A 20,686-nucleotide genomic window follows, 5' to 3' on the forward strand; every position below is an offset into this window, starting at 1 on the left:
AACTGGACACAATATATGTATCTATATCTATCTATCTATATATATCTCTATATATCTCTATATATCTATTCTTCATAAAGACTGATTTTGTTCATTTGAAAGAAAAACTGGCAGAGAGAGTCAAGGAACCAAGTATGTATGTCATTCACTTGTTCGCTCCCCAGATGGCCTTACACACCTAGGATAGGGCCAGACTGAAGGCAAGATCTCAAGCTCTCTTCAGCTCTCCTAAGTGGGTGGCAGACTCAGCTACTTAGGCATGCCCCATTGCTTCTTTGGGTTCATTGCCAGGGAGCTGGATAACAAATAGAAGCCAGGATTTCAGTCAATAGTCCGATTAGATGTTGGTGTCACAAGATGCAACTTTACATGCTGTTCACAACATTGACTACATATATGTAACGTCTTTTAATCTCAAAAGTGAAGAAAGTCTAAGTATTGAATTTGAGCAGGCCTGGTAATAAGGAAGAAGGGAAACAGGACAATTTTTAGGGAGTAGGTGAGTGAAATTGGATTCAAGATAAAGATGATTTCTGTATTTAGAAATATGAAGGAAGTGACAAAAGAGGCTTTAAAGGAGTGAAACAAATACCTGACTCTCAAGCTCAAGCAGAAATGCAGAAGTGAAGTGGCATTCCTGCTACTATGAAGCACATAGGATGAGTGGCCCCAAAGGGAACACATTTCATAGACTTCATGTATACAATTTTTTTAAAAAAAGTTTATTTATTTTTATTGGAAAGTCAGATATGCAAAGGAGAGACAGAAAGTCTGATTTTCTGTCAGATGTTTCACTCCCCAGGTGGCCACGAAGTCTGAAGCCAGGAGCCAGGAGCTTCTTCTGGGTCTCCCACGTGGGTGCAGGGTCCCAAGTCTTTGGGCTATCCTCTACTGCTTTTCCAGGCCACAAGCAGGGAGCTGGATGGGAAGCGGGGCCACCTGGATTAGAACTGGCACCCATATGTGATCCCAGTGTGTGTAAGGCAAGGACCTCAGCTGCTAGGCTACCGTGCTGGGCCCTCATGTATATTATTTTAAGGGCATAATAATATTTACCACCATTCTCTCTCTCACCTTCCCTCCTTCTCCTATTCTCATTTTTCTTTTAATTTTTAGAATGACATACTTTGATTTTTTTTATAATTGCAAGCATAACCCACCAGGAAGTACAAAATTAGGAAATAATACATAGGAAAATCCATGCATTTAAAGAGTATAGGCAAGGGCAATAGACAGTAATCAAATCTCAATATGTCAATATCGTACATATATATTACATTTATTGTACCATGTATATTAGTTACCACAAGCTCGTAAAAACATGACATTTTTTTCTTTTGGGGACTGACATATTTTATTAAGTGAATTGTTTCAGATTACATCCATTGTGTTGGATTTTAAGGATTTGGGGATTTTATTCTTTTTTATGGCTGAGTAGTATTCCTCATGTGTACATATCAGTTTCTCTACTCAGTCATCAGTTGATGGACATCTGGGTTGATTCCATATCTTAGCTACATTGAGTTGAGCTGCTGTAAAGGGTGGTAGAGATAACTGTTTCATTTGCAGATTTCATTGCATTTAGGTAAATTCTCAGGACTGGAATGGCTGGGTCACATAGTAGATCTATTTTTCAAAATCCCAAGAATTTCTATAATGTTACCCATAATCATTGCACTAGTATACATTCCTGAAATAGGTGATTAGCTCATCCTCAGCAACATTTGTTGCCGAGATAACAGAATTCTTGGAAAGAGCCGCCATGTAAAGGTCACTCTTAGGAGTGAGCTGTCATGATTAGCCTCCTTGAAGGGGGGAATTTACATACATTCTGTGGAACTTATCTGTATGAGACACTTGATCTCTTTGTAGCAATACTACTGTGTTCAATCATCTATTTGGATAAGTAATGACTTTTATTTTATATCTTGGGTTGCAATCTCGTATGATCACATTTCCTTGCCTAAATCATAGTGGCTTGGGATTTCACGAACTCTCAATTTTTCTTTTGTGTCTGTTTTGAAATAAACATATGTTCATCATTATGTTTAGTTGATTTCTTTACTTTTTATTTCTTCCCTCTTGTATGACCATAAAAAAGGATTCCTTCCCTATCAAGTATCAGGCATTTCTCTTAGAATTCTGATTCCTTTTTCCTAAGATGCACACCCTAGGTCTCCTCTTCAACACTTGCAGTTGAGAGAGGAAGGGAATGTGTGTATGATAATTCATGTGTATGTACATAGGTGTGGATATGTTCATATTAATGTAAATATATGCTCAAATATATGCTTAAATATGTTTAACTTAAACTGATGACTTATAGTTATACTGGCAAAGGCATTTATATAGTCTCACTCCATCATCTGCAATTCCAGTTTACATGTATAGTGTCAGAACTGTTCACTCATATACGATGGGAAGTTTTATTCACCAGGATATAGCACTTATATGATTATTGTTCCTTTTATGTTTATAAACTCCATTAATTTCCTAATTTCAGTGATTCAGGACTGTCGTGGTTCATTTCATCTGTTACAACAACATACAAATTTTGTGGGAACATAAATATTCAGACCTTTGTGAACACTTCCTCCTTTTTTATGATTCGGTGATATAGTTTCATACATGTTTAACACATTAGATATTTTTTCTATAATTCACATTCTTTTCCAAAATACCCCAACTTACTAAATATCCTTTTTTGGAAAAAAAATGCTTATTTCAAAATTCACCCTTTTTGTTGTAAAGTTATGTGCATTTGAGGAAATTTATAATATCACGTATTCACCATAATGATAACACTCATAATATTTCTACTGCACTACAATGGTGCTTTGCCTATTCATCCCTCCTCTCCATCCCTCAAATGCATGGTGGTATTTATATACACACTGTCTCTACATATGTATTCTTTATGTATTGTCTCATAATTGGAAACATACAGATGATAGCCTCTCAGACTGGCTTCATATATATTCTTCCATATGTTTTAGAGGCTTCATGACACTTTTCTTTTAATTGTGGAAATTACATTCTATTGCATGGATGCATTATAACTTTTCCTCATTCATCTAGGAAAGACATTTTGGTTGCTTCATGATTTTCCTCATTCTGAAATACTTCACAATATATGTGTGCAGATTTTACTTATGAATTTATTCATATCTATATCTATGTAGCTATTTGATAAATTTTAGTAATGTCATTGCTGATTATATGTTAAGACCATAGTTCTATGAAAAGTAAAATTATATTGCAGAATGACTGTAGCACTTTGCGTTCATTGCGAGCATAAAGAGGAGCTTCTCCATCTCCACATCCTCACTGATATTTTGTATCATCAGGTTTTCGGGGGATTTTAATCATTATGACAGTATGTAGTGGTAACTCGCTGTTGTTTTATCGTGCAACTGTGGTGACAGATTATATTAAACATAGTTTCATAATTTTAATACACTCTTTGCAATTTGTATTATCTCCTTTGATGAGATGTCTTTTCAATTCTTTTAAAAATGATTTATTTATTTTACTTGAAAGTAATAATTAAGAGGAGAGAGAACTTGATCTGCTGGTTTTCCAAATGGTCTCAATGGCCAAAGCCGGAGTGATGGGAAGCTTCTGTGTCTTCTACATTAGTGCAGGGACCCGAGGCCTTGGCCATGTCACACTGCTAAGACCACAAGCAGGGAGCTGGATCAGAAATGGAGCAGTGTGCTCAAGTTGTGCCAGCATGGGATCCCCTTGAAGCAGGTGGAGGATTCACTGGCTATGCCACCACCTCGGCCCCTCAGCTCTTTTTGAAATTTTAATTTAGGTGTTTTCTTAGTGTAGAGTTTTAAAGTTAATTGTACTTATGAATATAAATCATGAAGTCATAAACTGTCTAAACATTTATTACTCAAACATCTGTGAACATCTGTGTTCATACTTGAAAACACACTTTTTTCAACTTTGCAATACACTATTATCCATGATGATGAGTAATGCACAGATAATAAGTAAGTGTAGGATATTTAGAAATCATTGTGCTCTTGCATCAGTATTTGAATGTAGTTAGGTATTCTCACATTTTGTAAAATTTTTCAGGAAGAATATGAAACCAATCTAGCAGTAAATAAAACACCGATGAACTTTTTTTTCAGTTCCATAGTTCCTTACTCTTAGGTCTGTATTGAAACATTCTCAATCACCTTCTCATTGTATACAGAATACCAATTCCACAGGAACGAATTTTCCGATTTAAATGTATGGTTTTTCCAGTTCATACATAAACTGAGCCTAAAAAGATAATAAGAGATTTTTATAAAAGTAGAAATGTGTCACAAAGTACAAAATACCTTCACAAATAGTGCAAAGATGTCATACAGGGGCAGAAGCAGAATGCAAAGAAAGTGCTCAATATCTTTATTTTTGCTTTCCTGAAGACTGAATTTAGATGACTTATAAGGATGAAATTTTTAAATATCTGAAGTAAGCTTCTAATGTGTAGGAAAATGTTATTTTCTCGCCACCTATCTCTTCTTATTCCTCACAAAGGAATAAATACTTATGAAAGGAAACAATTTAATAAATGCAAAATTTTTATTGTTTCAAAACTAAACATTTCCATTGGAAAGAGGTGATACATTTCTGAATGTATAAGTGTTTTTCAATGTCTGTTAATAGGGATAATTATAATAAACACAATAAGTTAAAGTCCTTGTTATAAATCTGGTTAAAGATTGTAATTTTGAACTAAATATAATTTTAATTTTATTTTGAGTAAAATCATTATTGATAGTGGCTATGTAAGAATAAGGCCCAACACATGTTTTATGAAGTATGTATTCAAGCAATAGCACATGAATTTCTCTCTTCTTGGTGATTTGATCATAGCTGTTAAACTATCACCTATGGGTTTGCTCTTCTAATTTTGTTAGAAGTTCCATAACCTCTGAATGCGTGAAATAGAGGTTCTAACTGCTCCCCAGGTTCAGGTTGGCAGGGTCATTATGCCCAGCTCTGAACTTAGTGTCTGGGAGACACAGTTTACTATCCAGCCATATTTGCATTTTTACATGGTTGTCCAACAAAAGGTCTACTTTCAATGATGCAAGTGAACATCTCCTAACTTCCTTCCTTCTTGGTTGTTCTGGGGCTTCATTGACAATCCGATTTCTAAAAAGATGAGATCACATGAGGAGATGAAGGAACTTTATGATTTAGAAGCCCTATCTCTCACAGGAACTACTATCTCTCCTAAAAGGCTGCATGCATAACTGCTATGGTCCAGGCCAGGGGCAAAACTGGCCTTCTGTTATTGAAATTCCAGTGAAAGCTTCCTACCAAATATTAATCTTTTACTTTATCCCATTCAATGAAATTTGAGATCATTCACATTAATTAAGCAAAGTGACTAATAACAGTGATATCCTGCCATTCATTGAAGTTTAAGCCATAGAATTCTAAACTCACACCCAATTTAAATTCATTTGAACAAGCAGGGAAAGAAAACCTTTCATGTCCTTTGTTCACATTTTCATTATGATATACTAAATGGTACACTTTTATTATGACGTACTAATTTATGACTTGACATACGCAAATGTTTTTGAAATGAAAGGATTAAAGTGAAATTATATTCCTATATAGCCTAATATTTTGTTTTGTACATACTATGAGGATGAGTAGGACTCTAATTTTCCTTTATACTTTCACCCATCAGGTGATAAAGATGCTTGTTTATATAGATTTCGTTCTCTTAGAATCACTTACAGGTGCCAGATTGATTTTATATATTTTATTGAAGATATTACCCTCCTGTGAATGTTCAAGTACTAGGGGAAAGTTCTACTAATTTGTAACAAATACCTATAACAATGCAGGTGTTACATAGGTTTTTAAATAACTAGATTATTACCTACTGTAATGTTATATATGTCATAGGTAATATGATAGAAGGGTCCACAAAAGGTAATTTTTGTTTCAGATTTAAAATATTTTTCACCTCATATTTTAATTTTAAATTTAAGAAACTCTTATCCAGGTAAAACATTCTAGTAAGAACAAATTTAAAAATAGCAAAGTGGAAAAAATGTTATATTTCCCTCTCCTTGTTTCTCAGTAACTCTGACTTTAAAATGAATGAATGTATCTATTTAAAAAATTTGCATTGTTGGGCCAGCCTTTGTCCTATCAATTGTATCCCTGCTGAAATTCCTGTTTTCCCTATTGGAGTGCCTGGGTTAAGTCCTGACCACATTTGCGTTTTCAGGATCCTGCTGATGCATACCTTGGAAAAGAAGCAAATGGCAACTAATACAGTAGAGTTCCTGCAGCCCACATGAGACACTTGGATTGAGTTTGCTCTTTGGTTCCGTTTTTTTTTTTCCTATCCCAGATATTAAGGTCTTATGGGAACCGAACCATCAGATGGAATATCTTTCTCAACGATAATATCTCTCATTCATAGATGATAATATGTTGCACATATAGGTATTTGTTTCAATAGTATTGCAATACAAGGCTATTTTAACCTTTTACAACTCTTAATGTTTGTCTCAATATATAACTTAGTAACATTGAACTATAATTCTTAGTATTCTTCAATTTCTGCCCATTCAAGTTGTCTGTGTATTTTTCAAATAATAGTGTCAGTGTCTCTTACAATCAAGATTCCATTGCTCTCACTGTACGACTAAAGATCGTATCTGGATTTTTGTTAGCAAATTTTCTAAGCCTCCTATTTTCTGGGAAAGTTAACCATTACCATCCAGATCCAATTTAATTTGACAAGCATTCATGAGCACTTACAATGCATGAGACACTTCTGATCCAGTACTTAAGAAAATGAACTGAATGGTTGGAAAATCAGTTTTAGACATAACGCATACTGATTGCAAAGACATTTATGTGAGAACTAGAATGAGTTTTTGTCCACAAAGAGAAACTTGAGTTAATGGAATCTAAAAGATGAGAGGCCTTGGGGAAAGATAGTGTTCAGATCTGATATGCCATTAAGAGATTAGATGCTTTTAAAGCTGCCATGAGAAAAGTACAAATGATACCCATTCATGCTAGTAATGGGGAAAGAAATTTGAAAAGCAGTGTTCCACAAAATCACTCAGCATAATGCCATTGATTAAATAATGACTAGAAGGAAATTATACATTACACATTGATACATCCACTCTACTATCTTAACCTTCTCTGAAGAAATATATTTGCTAACATTCTGATAGAACCTAGTGTATTTCAAGAAGGCTAAATTGATTCAGGAAATAGAGACAGTGATGGAGCTGTAATTCTCTGAGAACGTTACTTCTTTACAGGGTAAAAAACATACTTGGATTTTTCAAAATCCATTGATAATACTTCTTTACAAAAACAACTTTTTGAAATTCAGAAGAAGTTATAGGCCTGTGAAAATAGTAACAATGGATAAAAATCTAATTATTATGAGTAGTAACAATTACTGGAAGACGATAGTATTAGGTTTGCTTGCAGTAGTACAAATAATAATATAATTATTGCTTTAAATATATATTATTTTAAGTGCCAACAGATACCCTCTTAAATAGTAGCATTAGAAATAAATATAAAATGTAAAAACTGGGAAGACTCTGATATATCAGATGCTGGTCCCAAAGTTGACTTTTGTATCCACATTTCCAGGGAGCCAGCCATTCTGCTGATACTTGAAGCTTTTGTTAGGGATAGGACCATGTTGGTTTTTTGTTTGTTGTTTTTTGCTGTAATGTCTTCACATGCCATCTATGGACTCTGCATAGTAATCTCAAACTAGTAATCTCAACATGGAAAAATGGCTACTGGGCCCGGCAGCGTGGCCTAGTGGCTAAAGTCCTCGCCTTGAAAGCCCCAGGATCCCATGTGGGCGCCGGTTCTAGTCCCTGCAGCTCCACTTCCCATCCAGCTCCCTGCTTGTGGCCTGGGAAAGCAGTTGAGGACGGTCCAGGGCTTTGGGACCCTGCACCCTCATGGGAGACCCAGGGGAGGTTCCTGGTTCCTGGCTTCGGATAGGCGCAGCACTGGCCGTTGCGGTTATTTGGGGAGTGAATCATCGGACGGAAGATCTTCCTCTCTGTCTCTCCTCCTCTCTGTATATCTGATTTTGTAAGAAAAATAAATAAATCTTTAAAAAAAAGAAAAATAGCTACTGCCCATTTAAGATTTGCAGTTACATATGGGTAGTAAGAAATTATCAGGCTATGAAGCAAAAGAAAAGTTTACTTTAATGTGAAATGTCCAATTCGACAGTATCTTCTTGTAATTCAGTTAGTGAGGATTGTGTGTTGCAGCAAATTTTATTTTCAAAGCAGGCTGGTATTTTTGTTATTTTATTTGAGTACCTTTCTGCCATCAAAAATGTAAAACTCTCTTGATTAAATAGAAGTATGTAAATGATATTGTGAAAGCAATTTACAATATTTATCATGCATATTTATCATACGTCACTTCTGGTAAAAGTTATATTAATACACCCAGTAAGAAATGTGTGTGTGATGTAGAGAGAGACTAAGAGAGGAGAGAGAGTAAGGAAGATTTACCTACAGAATTACAAGTGTTGAGAATTCTAAAAACTATAGAGCTAGAATATGAAATCTTGCCTAAAGGCAGAATTCCTTCCTTTGAGACATGTCTTTTTTCTTAAGATCTTCAATTAATTGAATGAGATTCATTCATATTATGGAAAATATAAAATACTTTCGAAATGAATGCAAATTCGTATTCAACCAAGTATATGAGCACAATGTCTTAGATAAGTTGAAACATACATTTAACTCTTTTAAGTTCTTGTTCACTTGCCAGCAATATCCATCTCCTTAAACCATATCTAACATACAGACAATGTAGTAACGGGGCCACATTCCAGCCAACATGACACAGCTATATTGCATACATCCCAAAACATGATAACCTTGCCCCCCAATAAATAAAGCAGACATTGTGTAACTCTGCTTAATATCCTGTTACTTAAATATATTGATCCTAGCTGCAGTTCAGGAATTGACATGTAATCTAGATCTGGCTATTTCTGCTTCTGTGAAAAGTGAGCAACCAACTTTACTAGTTGGTGTTTTACCACTGGGGAGATTTGAGGTCATCATTCTTATGCAGGGATTTCCAAAAAAGGGACTGTAATGCTATCCGTGTCTGCATCTTGTGTAGGACCACTGAAAACTAGGCACAATTTTCCTTTAATTGTCAGCTGTCACTTGCGAAGTGTGATGGTTAAACTAACTCTTCTTTTTCCCATATTTCATAAACTTTCTTTTTTTAAGAAGCCATACACACACACACACACACACACACACATTCTATACATAGAGAGAGAGAGAGAGAGAGCGGAGGGAAGACAGAGAGGAAGATCTTCTGTCTGATGATTCACTTCACAAGTGACTGCAACAGCCTGAGCCAAGAGCCAGGAGCTCATCCATGTTTCAGGATGCCAAGACTTTTAACCATCCTCAACCGCCTTCCCAGGTCACAAGCAGGGAGCTGGATGGGAAGCCGGGCTGTGGGGATTAGAACCGGCGCTGACATGAGATCCTGGTGCTTTCAAGGCAAGGACTCTAGCCGCTAGGTCACCGTGCTGGGCCCCTTTAACTTTCAGTTGAAGAATATCAACATTACCATTACATATGACTAGGGAGCCAAAAAGTAGTTTGATGTTAATAATTACTGTCACTCTGGCTGCTCTACCTGGATGTTGGTTCATATGCTACAGGTCTCTGCTCAAGTCATAACCCCACATGACCAACATATGCGATGTTGATCCCCAGAGTGTCATAACTAACTTTGTACATTCAAGATGCAAAGTCCGTCCCTTACGTTTACGCTGACTGTGGATTCGTTTTCTAACTTTATATATTTAAAGGTATATGCAAAGCTACCTTTGCAACTTAACCTATGTCTCTTTCTGCTTAACATTGCTTCTTCAACAGCATTCTTCACTCTCAGTTGTGCTATACTGCGACTCTGTCAGCCTTGATGAAAAAAGTGCAAAGGTTCACCCCACCCTTGTCACAGATATATCTATCAGCTGTGCATAGAATAACACCTGGAAAATAGGAGGCATTCAATGAAAGACAAATGCCTATATGCAAAAAGCTAGTTTGAAAAATATCTAGTGAAGAAATATCATCAGCAATCATTCCAGTCCTAATTCTGACTGTGGACGGGTCTCTAGAATCTTCTTACCTTCAGTTTTACCATATCTACATTTGGATAGCAATGCAGTCTATGTATACATGTATTTATTTTCAGATTCAAACAGATATATAATATTGCTTCACACATTTTAAAGAGAAACAACAATTGAAAATGGAGAAATACTAGGGGTTAACATACATGTAAAATATTCCAGTCAATAATGTGCTAAATATTCATATAAATTGGAAGAGAGAATCTGGTTATCTTCATACCCAAAACAAAAATAAAGAAATTGGAAAGCTAGCTGCCTGGTCTGATAGATTTGCACTGAGTATATGCTTAAATAGTACACTATACCAGGTTAAAATGTGTAAATATTAAATGTTAATTTATAGCATTTTGAAAATTAAAAAAATCATCCATCTTAGTAGGTGAATTATAAGCAAGATGTTAATGATACATCGCTTATTAACTATCAATTAAAATTTAGAATGACTATTTAACATTGGATATAGTAAATAATCTTCTGTGGTGCTGGAAGTAATGCAAAAATGTGTTGTTATTACTATCTGTTTGGAAAACATGAAAAACCTCAAAAAGAACATATATGTATCTTTTTGTTCTTTCTTGAAGAAATCTCTTTTAGATATAGTTGGACTAAGTACATGGATGAGAATTTTGTTAGTGCTTGATTTCCAATGTAATTGGGCTATATTTTTAAGCACAAATATATATGTAAGCTGCAATACAATTGGTTTTTATTTTCGTTTTAGTGCCAATTCTATATTCATTCACTCCGTCTTTTCTTCCTGCTCTCTTCTCATGCCTTAAATTATTACTATCAGCTTGTGATCAACATTGATAGCTACTTGCAACTCCATGTGATTCCTGACAACCTGTCTGAAGACTGGTAGATTAATGCTGATTTGGTCTATTTTATCCTTGTTAATTTTTGGTTCTGCAGATAATCAACAGATATTAATTAGTGAGAATGTAGAGTAGGCCCTCTGAGAGATATCATAATCAAAGAATATTGATTCTCCTTTGCTATCTGCTCTTTGTATATTTTCAAAGCATATTATTGAATTATGTGAGATTGTACATTATAATTCATTTTGAATAGAGTGATTATATCACATATTCTATTCATTCCTCTGAACAGTTTTTTAATGTTCTAATCTTTCTGCATTTCCTATCTTGACACTGAACAGTAAGCATTCCTTTTGAGTAATTCTTAATTGTGGAAGCTTTTGAAATATCATTGTGTATTGTTTGTGTAAAACTTTTTTTGACATTCTCTTTTTGATTTGGTTGCTATTATTCATCTTAAAACATTGCTCTGCTCGATATAAGATGGTAATTTTATTTTTGCTACAGAAAAATTCAAGAAATGGCATTAAAACAGAAGAAGGGGGGCAATCTAGCCATAAGGCTCTGCGACGTGTTTGGCTAGGACTATTAATTGTGCCGTTCATTATCATTTAATTAGAAATTAATTCAAAAAATCACAGAAAATAGAAAAAAGTTTGTTTTGAGGTTAAAAAAAAAACACCTGAAACCCATACTTAGTGTTTCCATGAAACTCATATCCCATGAACTTTTGAAGACTCCTTATACAAAGTAAGTGTGATTACCTTGACAATAGGAAGTATATCACTGAGATAAGGGAAGAGTGTGCCCAAATATGATTCAGATTAATAGGAATACTTGAATGTAGTTTGGTGTTTTTGCACAGCCTACACAAAATTGAGATACTTGAATATTAAATATGTACATTTCTCTAAATCAACATTGGAAAAATTTTATAGCCACTTCTACAGTTTATAGGAATGTAAATTTGTGTAGCCACTATGGAGAACACATACAGATTCCTTAAAAAAAAAAACAAGTAAAATCCTGAAAATATAAGCGCTTTATCATCCAGTAATCCTACAACCTTATATTCAGAAGAAATCATGCCATTATATCAAAGCTACCTGCATGGATGTGCTTAACAGTAAAGTTGTCATTAGCCAAGATACAAAATCTAACTAGGTATTATATAATTGAATAAACAATCTGCTATATGTACTTTATTCAGTCAAAATACATTACAAAATTATGTCATCTGTAAAATATAATATGGGACTTGGGACATGCAAGGATAAATAGCTCATTTTCTCACTCATTTGTGGGGAAGATAACATTTGAACACATAGAATTAGGGAATAAATATTTTATTTATCTGAATAACAGAGAGAAGCTACAGAGACAGATACATATATAGAGAGAGGAATCTTTGATTCATTATACATTTCACCCAAATACCCGCAACAACCAGTAGTGGTCGAGGTATAAGTCAGGAGCTTGAAACTACATTGGGATATGAAAGACATATGAATGGCATAGACTCAAGTGTTTAAGCTGTCACCAGCGTACATTTGCAGGAAACAGAATGCTAATTTGACAAGAAGTTTATAGCCAGGCACTCAGATATTGGATATAGCTAGAGTACTTCCAAGCAGTGTTTTAGACATTGTGTAAAATGCTCATACCTAGGCCTATTAAGATTAAAATATTAGGGCCCAGCAGCGTGGCCTAGCAGCTAAAGTCCTCGCTTTGAACGCACCAGGATCCCATATGGGCGCCGATTCTAATCCCGGCAGCTCCACTTCCCATCCAGCTCCCTGCTTGTGGCCTGGGAAGGCAGTCGAGGACGGCCCAAAGCTTTGGGACCCTGCACCCGTGTGGGAGACCCGGAAAAGTTCCTGGATCCTGGCTTCGGATTGGCACAGCATTGGCTGTTGCGGCCACTTGGGGAGTGAATCCTTGGACAGAAAATCTTCCTCTCTGTCTTGCCTCCTCTCTGTATATCTGACTTTGTAATAAAAAACAAATAAATCTTTAAAAAAAGATTAAAATATTAATATTTGTTATACATTTGTCTTTTATTGGTCATATCAGATTAACCACGGAAATGTTGATATGTCATATTTCTTCAGTGTATATATTTTTGACATCATCTATTTTGTATGCATTCTACTTTGAGACACTACTATGGAATATGTCAGTGCAAGTAAGCATTCAAAATATCTTTGTATAATTTTTTGAAATTTCTTTTTTTTTTTTAAAGATTTATTATTATTGGAAAGCCGGATATACAGAGAGGAGGAGAGACAGAGAGGAAGATCTTCCATCCGATGTTTCACTCCCCAAGTGAGCCGCAATGGGCTGATGCGCGCCAATCCGAAGTCGGGAACCAGGAACCTCTTCCGGATCTCCCATGTGGGTGCAGGGTGCCAAAACTTTGGGCCGTCCTTGACTGCTTTCCCAGGCCACAAGCAGGGAGCTGGATGGGAAGCTGAGCTGCCGGGATTAGAACCGGCACCCATATGGGATCCCGGGGCGTTCAAGGCGAGGACTTTACACTAGGCCACGCCACCGGAGCCAATTTTTTGAAATTTCAACAATTAGGCATAGGCTGAGAAATAAAGTGGTAAATGACATAGATATTTGGAACACACAATGTTTTAGAGGTTATTTGAACGTCTAAGCTATTTATGTTTTATATATAATTTAGCTACATGATATTAAAAGTCATAAAGACATAAAATCTAGAAATATGAAGAATTCAATATTATTTAGTCCTAACATGGAACTCTTTTTTTAAGGTAGATTGAAAACTCTAACTTTTAAAGTCTAAGTGATTAAAACAATGTTTTTTAGGTATTTAATGATCAGATATTTATGTATCAGGCAGAGTTATAATCCCCTGGGGTTTATCAATGTATCTCTAGGGAACTTTTACTAAAATTTTATTAAGTTGTATATAATTAAAATTAATTTTAATTTAAAAATCAAAGTAATCTTAGGCAAGCTATTAAGGATACCATTTATTCACTGTCACATAAAATTTAAAGTGATGTGATTTAACATTGTATGTACTAAATACTTTCATATAATGTCAAGTGAGGTATTGCACATGATGGATAACTATTGGAAAAATACTTAAAAAATTGGAAAGCATCAAAAGGCTCAAAAGAACATACATACCTATCTTTCACTCTAGTAATTTTGCTTAAGGAACTTATTTTTTGAATATGATTGGACATGTGTACAAAAGATAGATACAAGAATACTTATTTTAGTTTTATTTACAATTATAAAATAATGTAGTTGACTAAAATGCGTAAGGACAAAAAAGCAAACACACTGATACAGAGTTGGGTTTTACATTTCCTCTTGTGACTGATCCAAATCCGTATTATTTCTCTTTTGATCATCTCGGTCCCTCTTTCTTAAAAATTGTATTCTAAGAATCTGATTTATAACAAGTGTGATCAGAAAAAAAAATGCATGTTAATCTGTTGTAGCAAGTATTCATGACTGTCTTGATGAAAGGCCAGAGTGAAAATATTTGGGGCGTGAGATCTTTGATGTCTCTTAAGTAGCGCCACTTTGGCTATGTTTCAGTGATGTACAAGTGTGCAAGCTGTTGTTCCAGCTTTCCACTCAGGAAACTGATTTCCTTAATATAAATGAAAATTAATGTCCAGCATAAGAACTTCCAGAGAAACAATTTTAATGTTGCTTAAAGGCATTGAAATATTTGAGAAATGTACCTGATATTTTAATGAAGGTGCTGACATTAGATCAGCACGGATTATTTGCTTTATAGATTAACATTAGATAATTACGTTTAGAAAATATGAGAAGGACCAAGTAACTTTCTAGTAGAGAACACATGGAAATATAAGAGGCTTTGTTACGCAGACACTTGAAACATTTATATCTGAAATGCACAAATGAATTGAGTTTTTTCTAAGTTATGGTTTTGTAAGACTGTAGCACTTCCTGTGAATCAAACAGGCAGAGCAATGTAGTAGACACAGACAGTAATAAATAACAAGAGAACTAAGTTTTCAGTTCCAATTTAACTAAGGCATAGTTGTATCTGTAATGTAATGTATGCTTGGCATTTTTATGAGCTAAAGTGGAAGAAAATACTTTTGTTAGAATAAATTGTCATGAGTATTGTGCTTTCTTTTGATGAAGTCGAGGATACTGTGTTGGGAAATTCCAAAAACAACAAAAAGGGAACGTTAAAATTGCCATGGAGTCAAATACTATTAATCATCTCCATGTTTCTTGACAGAGGCTTAAAGAACTGAAACAAAGGGAATTTGCTCGAAATGTAGCATCTAAATCCAGAAAAGATGAAAGAAAACAGGAAAAGGCACTACAACGCCTACACAAGCTAGCAGAGCTAAGAAAAGAATCTGTGTGGTGAGTGTGTTTTGAAATGTAAAGCTTCTTCAAATCTAACAAAACAGGGAGATGTTAGAAATAAGGGAAAATAACTATTTATTTCTGTCTCTAGCAAATGGAACACATGCTTTTATGGCCTGTTGTAGGTTGTAAACAGACTTTGAATATGAATTTTGTGCAGACACCTGTTTAATCCACATTTCAATAAAAAGCCAAAATTACTATAATTTTAGCTTGTAAGAATATAAGTTTCACATTTTTGGTTACAATTTCAGCTATCTTAATTTAAATCTATTCCTTTCATTCGTAAAATTTGAAATATTTTAAGAGAAAAAAACTGGTGTTATTTCATTATCTTTTTTTGCAAAAAAAAATTTAAGTTGACTTTTTTATACTAAAGATTTTTTGTATTATTTTGTAAGCAAGAAATGAGAGGTAGTAATAGAATAAATTCCCATATACCTGTCACCTAATTTCCCCTAATTAACATCTCACATTACCATTAATGTCATAATTAATGGGCACTCTCATCTCAGATTCGTATTTCAATAACTTTCATTTGGCATAAGCTTAAATGATTCTTATAAAAATGCCAGGAATGTGTATGCATTTTAGAATACAACCAACATTAATTTCAATATGAGAAAATGATAAACTGTATTATTAAAAGTTCATGATGTGAAGATTCACTAGCTAAAATATTCTCCCTTCAAAAGCTAGGATCCTATTTGGACACCAGTTTGTGTCCAAGCTGTTCCATTTACCATCCAGCTCCATTTAAAAATTAAATGGTCTATAACTACTCTAGTAAGAAGAGTCATGTTACCAAGCTATATACAAAAAGACAATGCTTCTTACCTTGCAGTATTTTTACTTTAGAGTACATATTTCATAACACAAAAAATTTTTGCAATAATTTCATGCTTCTAATGATGTGTAAAAGGAATATAATATTGTTTCTTAGGTGAAGTTAAAACAATGAAACAGTATATTGTCTTAGTGATTAAATAAGGCAAATTTCCCACTAAGCAAGTTGTCATCATCTATAATTTGCAAGCTCTGAATTTTACTATGAAAACGTCTGCATGAGATAATTCTATCATGATAAGTATGAGATTCAGAGGGCTTATTAATCACTATTCATTATGGTTTTGAGTAATGCCATGGCAGAAGGAATTCACATCTTCAGTAAAGAGTCATTTATCTTGCATTTACTGTATATTATACTGTAATTTATATTTAGGGGTAGTGTAAATATGGAGACTAGCAAATCCAAAATACATAGAGTTCTCTTGCTAATTCTGTGTCTTGGCTGCCTTTGCAATGCAGCACACCACATGGGTTTTGGGAGACACAGAGTGAATGCTGATCAATATGAGTAGTGGAACTAAGCACCCACCCCTTCACAAGTCACTAGTGAAGCACTGTTTTCTTTTAAAATTTCCTTTATATTTTCTATAAATCATCAATGATTTGAATTATTTGTAAGTTAAAAGGAATTTGCCTCAAAATACTTTACAACAGTTCAAATTATCACTTAAGAGGCCATGGACAGAGAAAATCTTATTTAGGGAGTATAATTGAAAACACAGAAATCAAGACCTCTCCTAGTTTTTCCACAAACCAATAACTAAATCGTATTGTGTATCATTCAAGGCTTTTGCACAATATGAAACCTGATCCTTTATGAAAATTTAAATATTTGAAAAAGTGTTTATATATATTTATGTGTTTGGACAGGTTTCCTGATGAGTGTCCTATTCAACAAATATTTTTGTTTCTCTATGCAGTGCTCCTGGAAGTGGTCCCATGTTCAAATCAACAACTGTTACTGTGAGAGAAAATTGTAATGAAATTTCCCAAAAAGTTGTTGTAGATTCAATAAATAACCAAGATTTCAAATATACTTTGATTCATAGTGAAGAGAATATGAAAGATGGTGCCACTGTTGCTCCAGACGCAGAAAACACAAATAATTATATAGAAAAAAACAACCAAGTTGAAGACCAAGTCCAGGGAATTCACAGGAACAAAACTGGCTTTTCTTTTGCATTTCCAAAGAAAGCATCGCTGAAGCTAGAGTCCTCAGCTGCGGCCTTCTCTGAGTACAATGATGATGCCTCTATGGAAAAAGAATTTAGCAGAAAAAGTAGGTTTCTTCCTGGTGCTTGTCACCTTCAACCGTCTTCACCAGCAAATGTGCTTTTGAGCTCTGAGGGGAAGGCTGAAGCTTTAAATCCTCCAGATGCAATATGTGTTGACAAAGAAATTGCTCAAACTCCAGAGATGAAAGAGCTCCCTGCTGAAAAAGATCCACTGCTGTTACATTCATTGTGCCAGCTTCAACTCCCTCTATCTTCCAATGCAGATAATTGCCAAAAGTCAGTCCCATCAGCAGATCCAATACCACTGGAGGACATTTTTTTTATAAATGAAGATGTGCCTATGAATTATAAAAGTTCTGAGATTTTAGGACATAAATCTGCAATGCTTGATCTATCTAGTGATTGCATAACTGTACAGTCTGTCACAGAAGAAAATATTAAACATAATGTTGTATCTACAGTTGAAGTTGAAAATAAAAATGGCTCTGAGGCACTGACCACTTCAAATATTAAAGAGGGTAACCAAAACAGGCATAAGACAGCAGATTTCCATAAAAGACAATCTGAACCATTTGTACCTGTACTTAACAAACGTGGTTCAACAATTCTTCAGTGGCCAACAGAAATGCTGGTCTATACAACTACAGAACCATCAATTTCCTATAGTTGTAATCCTCTCTGTTTTGATTTCAAGTCCAGTAAATTAAATAATAATACAGAAAAAAATAAGGTGTCCTTAAGTCATCTGTATTCTCAACAGAAGGAAGAAGATGTTTGCAAGACATCGGCTTCAGATTACAAGGATCCATCTATTGTAGACGTCTCTAATTGTGACCCTGGAAGTAGCAGAAATGAGTACACGCAAATCACTCCTCTTTTGACTGATGATTCTCTCTCTAACAGTTGCAAATCTGAAAAAAGTGACAATATGGGACAGAGATATAAAAATAGATCCTGTAGAATCAGGAAAACTGAAAAATTTAATTTTAATAAAAACTCAATGAAGCAAGACAAACTGAATGAGAAATACAATAAAATAAAGTTGAAAGATAATCATCGACACTGGTTCCATAAAAGCAGAAGAAAGAAAAAGAGAAGAAAATTTTGTCAGCATCATCATGGGGAGAAAACCAAAGAATCAGAAACTCATTGCATAATGGAAACAGAGAATAGTTATAGTGATTCAGCTAGGAAAAATCTACTGGAACACACTTCAGAAAAGAAGAATTTAGCTGCAGAACAATTATTAGATTTGCATCTCTTGCCTGATGAAGAACCTGTCACATCACTCATATACTTAAGTGAAAATGAAGCAACATGTAAAACTGGGAATACTGAATGCAATGATAGTGAGTCTGTCAGTTCTAGGAAACACTCTGAAAAGAACACAGTAGTTCCAAATGGACAGTCAGATCCCACACTAATGCATTCTAGCGACCCCAATTTAACATACTCCAGAACTTACTGTTGTTGGAAAGCAAAAAGGACAAGGTACAGTCAGAATGACAGGTGCTTGGTTCTTCAAAACGACATGAAATGCATAAGTCAGAATCAGGCTGTGAAAAGAGGATACAATTCTCTCACAAATGAATCAGAACGATTCTACCGAAAACGTAGACAACATTCATATTCTTATTCTTCGGATGAAAGTTTAAACCAACAGAATTGCTTATCAGAAGAATCTCTGAGGCCACCAAGTACTTCCATTATTTCTTGCAAGCCTAAAAAGAAAAGAAGGAGAAAAAGAAGCAAATTTCGCCCTAGGTTTGAAACCTTGGAAATCAAAGGAAATACAAATTTTCCTGTGAAGGATGGATTAGTAAGTGGAGAGAAAAAGGAAGAAATAGTACCAGAAGAAGTTGCAAGTATTGAAAGGAACTTAGAACAAACAGATCAAGTAACTAACAAACTGGATTTGTACCCTTGTCATCCTCTTCATCCTGAAACCAGTGGTGTTGCTGAGCAATCAGTAATGGAGACCTCTTCAGGTGATTTGTCAGAGATTTCTAAGGAACCCACTACATCCACATATGTGACTTGTGCCCCAACAAAAGAAGCAATCAACAATACCTTGCTTGGCCACAAAGAAGAAAGTGAGATTACAAAAATTAATGAAAAGCGCATTCCTCTCAAGGTGCCTAATACTGAAAATAACTTTAGACAGTCACAGCCCAAGTCATACCTTTGCCACTATGAACTGGCTGAGGCCCTTCCACAAGGGAAGGTGAACGAGGCATCCCCCGAGTGGCTGCGTTATAATTCAACACTCCTCAACACACAACCACCATTACCATTCAAGGAAGCACATGTCAGTGGTCATAGCTTTGTAACAACTGAGCAGATTTTGACTCCAATAGCTTTACCAGAACAAGCAGTTTTGATCCCAATAGAAAACCATGACAAATTCAAAAGTTTACCATGTGAGGTTTACCAGCACATTCTCCAACCGAATGCGTTGACCAACAAGATCAAACTTACCTTTCCTCCAGCTGCCCGTCCACCCCCTGGTACACCTCTGCAGCCTTTGCCTTTGCAGCAACCCTTATGTTCTACCTCTGTAACCACAATCCATCACACTGTTTTGCAGCAGCACGCTGCTGCTGCAGCAGCGGCAGCAGCAGCTGCTGCTGCAGGAACCTTCAAAGTGCTTCAGCCACATCAACAGTTTCTCACCTTACCTCAGATCTCAGTAGGACCAGTAGGACACAGGCTTTGCCCTGGTAACCAGCCAACTTTTGTTGCTCCTCCTCAAATGCCAATCATTCCAGCTTCTGTTCTTCATCCTAGCCACCTGGCTTTCCCACCTCTACCCCATAGTCTCTTTCCTGCACTGCTTTCCCCACACCCTACTGTCATCCCTCTGCAGCCCCTCTTCTAGTCATCAACAGAAAATAGAAAGGAAACACTCATGTGAAAATTATGGCTATAGCATAAATGTCCATTTAAATGGATAATTTGCTGTTTAATCGGTGGGGGGAAAAACTGCCAATATATAGCTTCACTGATTTCAAATCATTTACTGTAAGTGTAATGATGCAAATAAATTCTTAAGCTTATGATATATACATAATATTATTAAAGCACTGAATAGTTTGGAAACTATCAATACAATATATGCTGTATATTAAATGATGTCTTAAGAATATGTATAATATACATACAATATATTTATAGTACTG

General features: G+C 35.2%; 1 protein-coding gene across 1 annotated transcript in view; it reads left to right on the forward strand.

The window, feature by feature from the left end:
• ZNF804A (zinc finger protein 804A) overlaps positions 1-20,385 on the forward strand; it is a 233,484-nt gene extending 213,099 nt beyond the window's left edge. Inside the window, exons 3-4 of the mRNA XM_004576992.2 lie at positions 15,290-15,420; positions 17,193-20,385. Of these exons, the coding sequence (XP_004577049.2) occupies positions 15,290-15,420; positions 17,193-20,385 (3,324 nt within the window). The remainder of the gene's footprint in view (positions 1-15,289; positions 15,421-17,192) is intronic.
• The last annotated feature ends 301 nt before the right edge of the window (positions 20,386-20,686 follow it).

The sequence above is a fragment of the Ochotona princeps genome, chromosome 5 (assembly GCF_030435755.1).
Source record: "Ochotona princeps isolate mOchPri1 chromosome 5, mOchPri1.hap1, whole genome shotgun sequence".
Lineage (NCBI taxonomy): Eukaryota > Metazoa > Chordata > Mammalia > Lagomorpha > Ochotonidae > Ochotona > Ochotona princeps.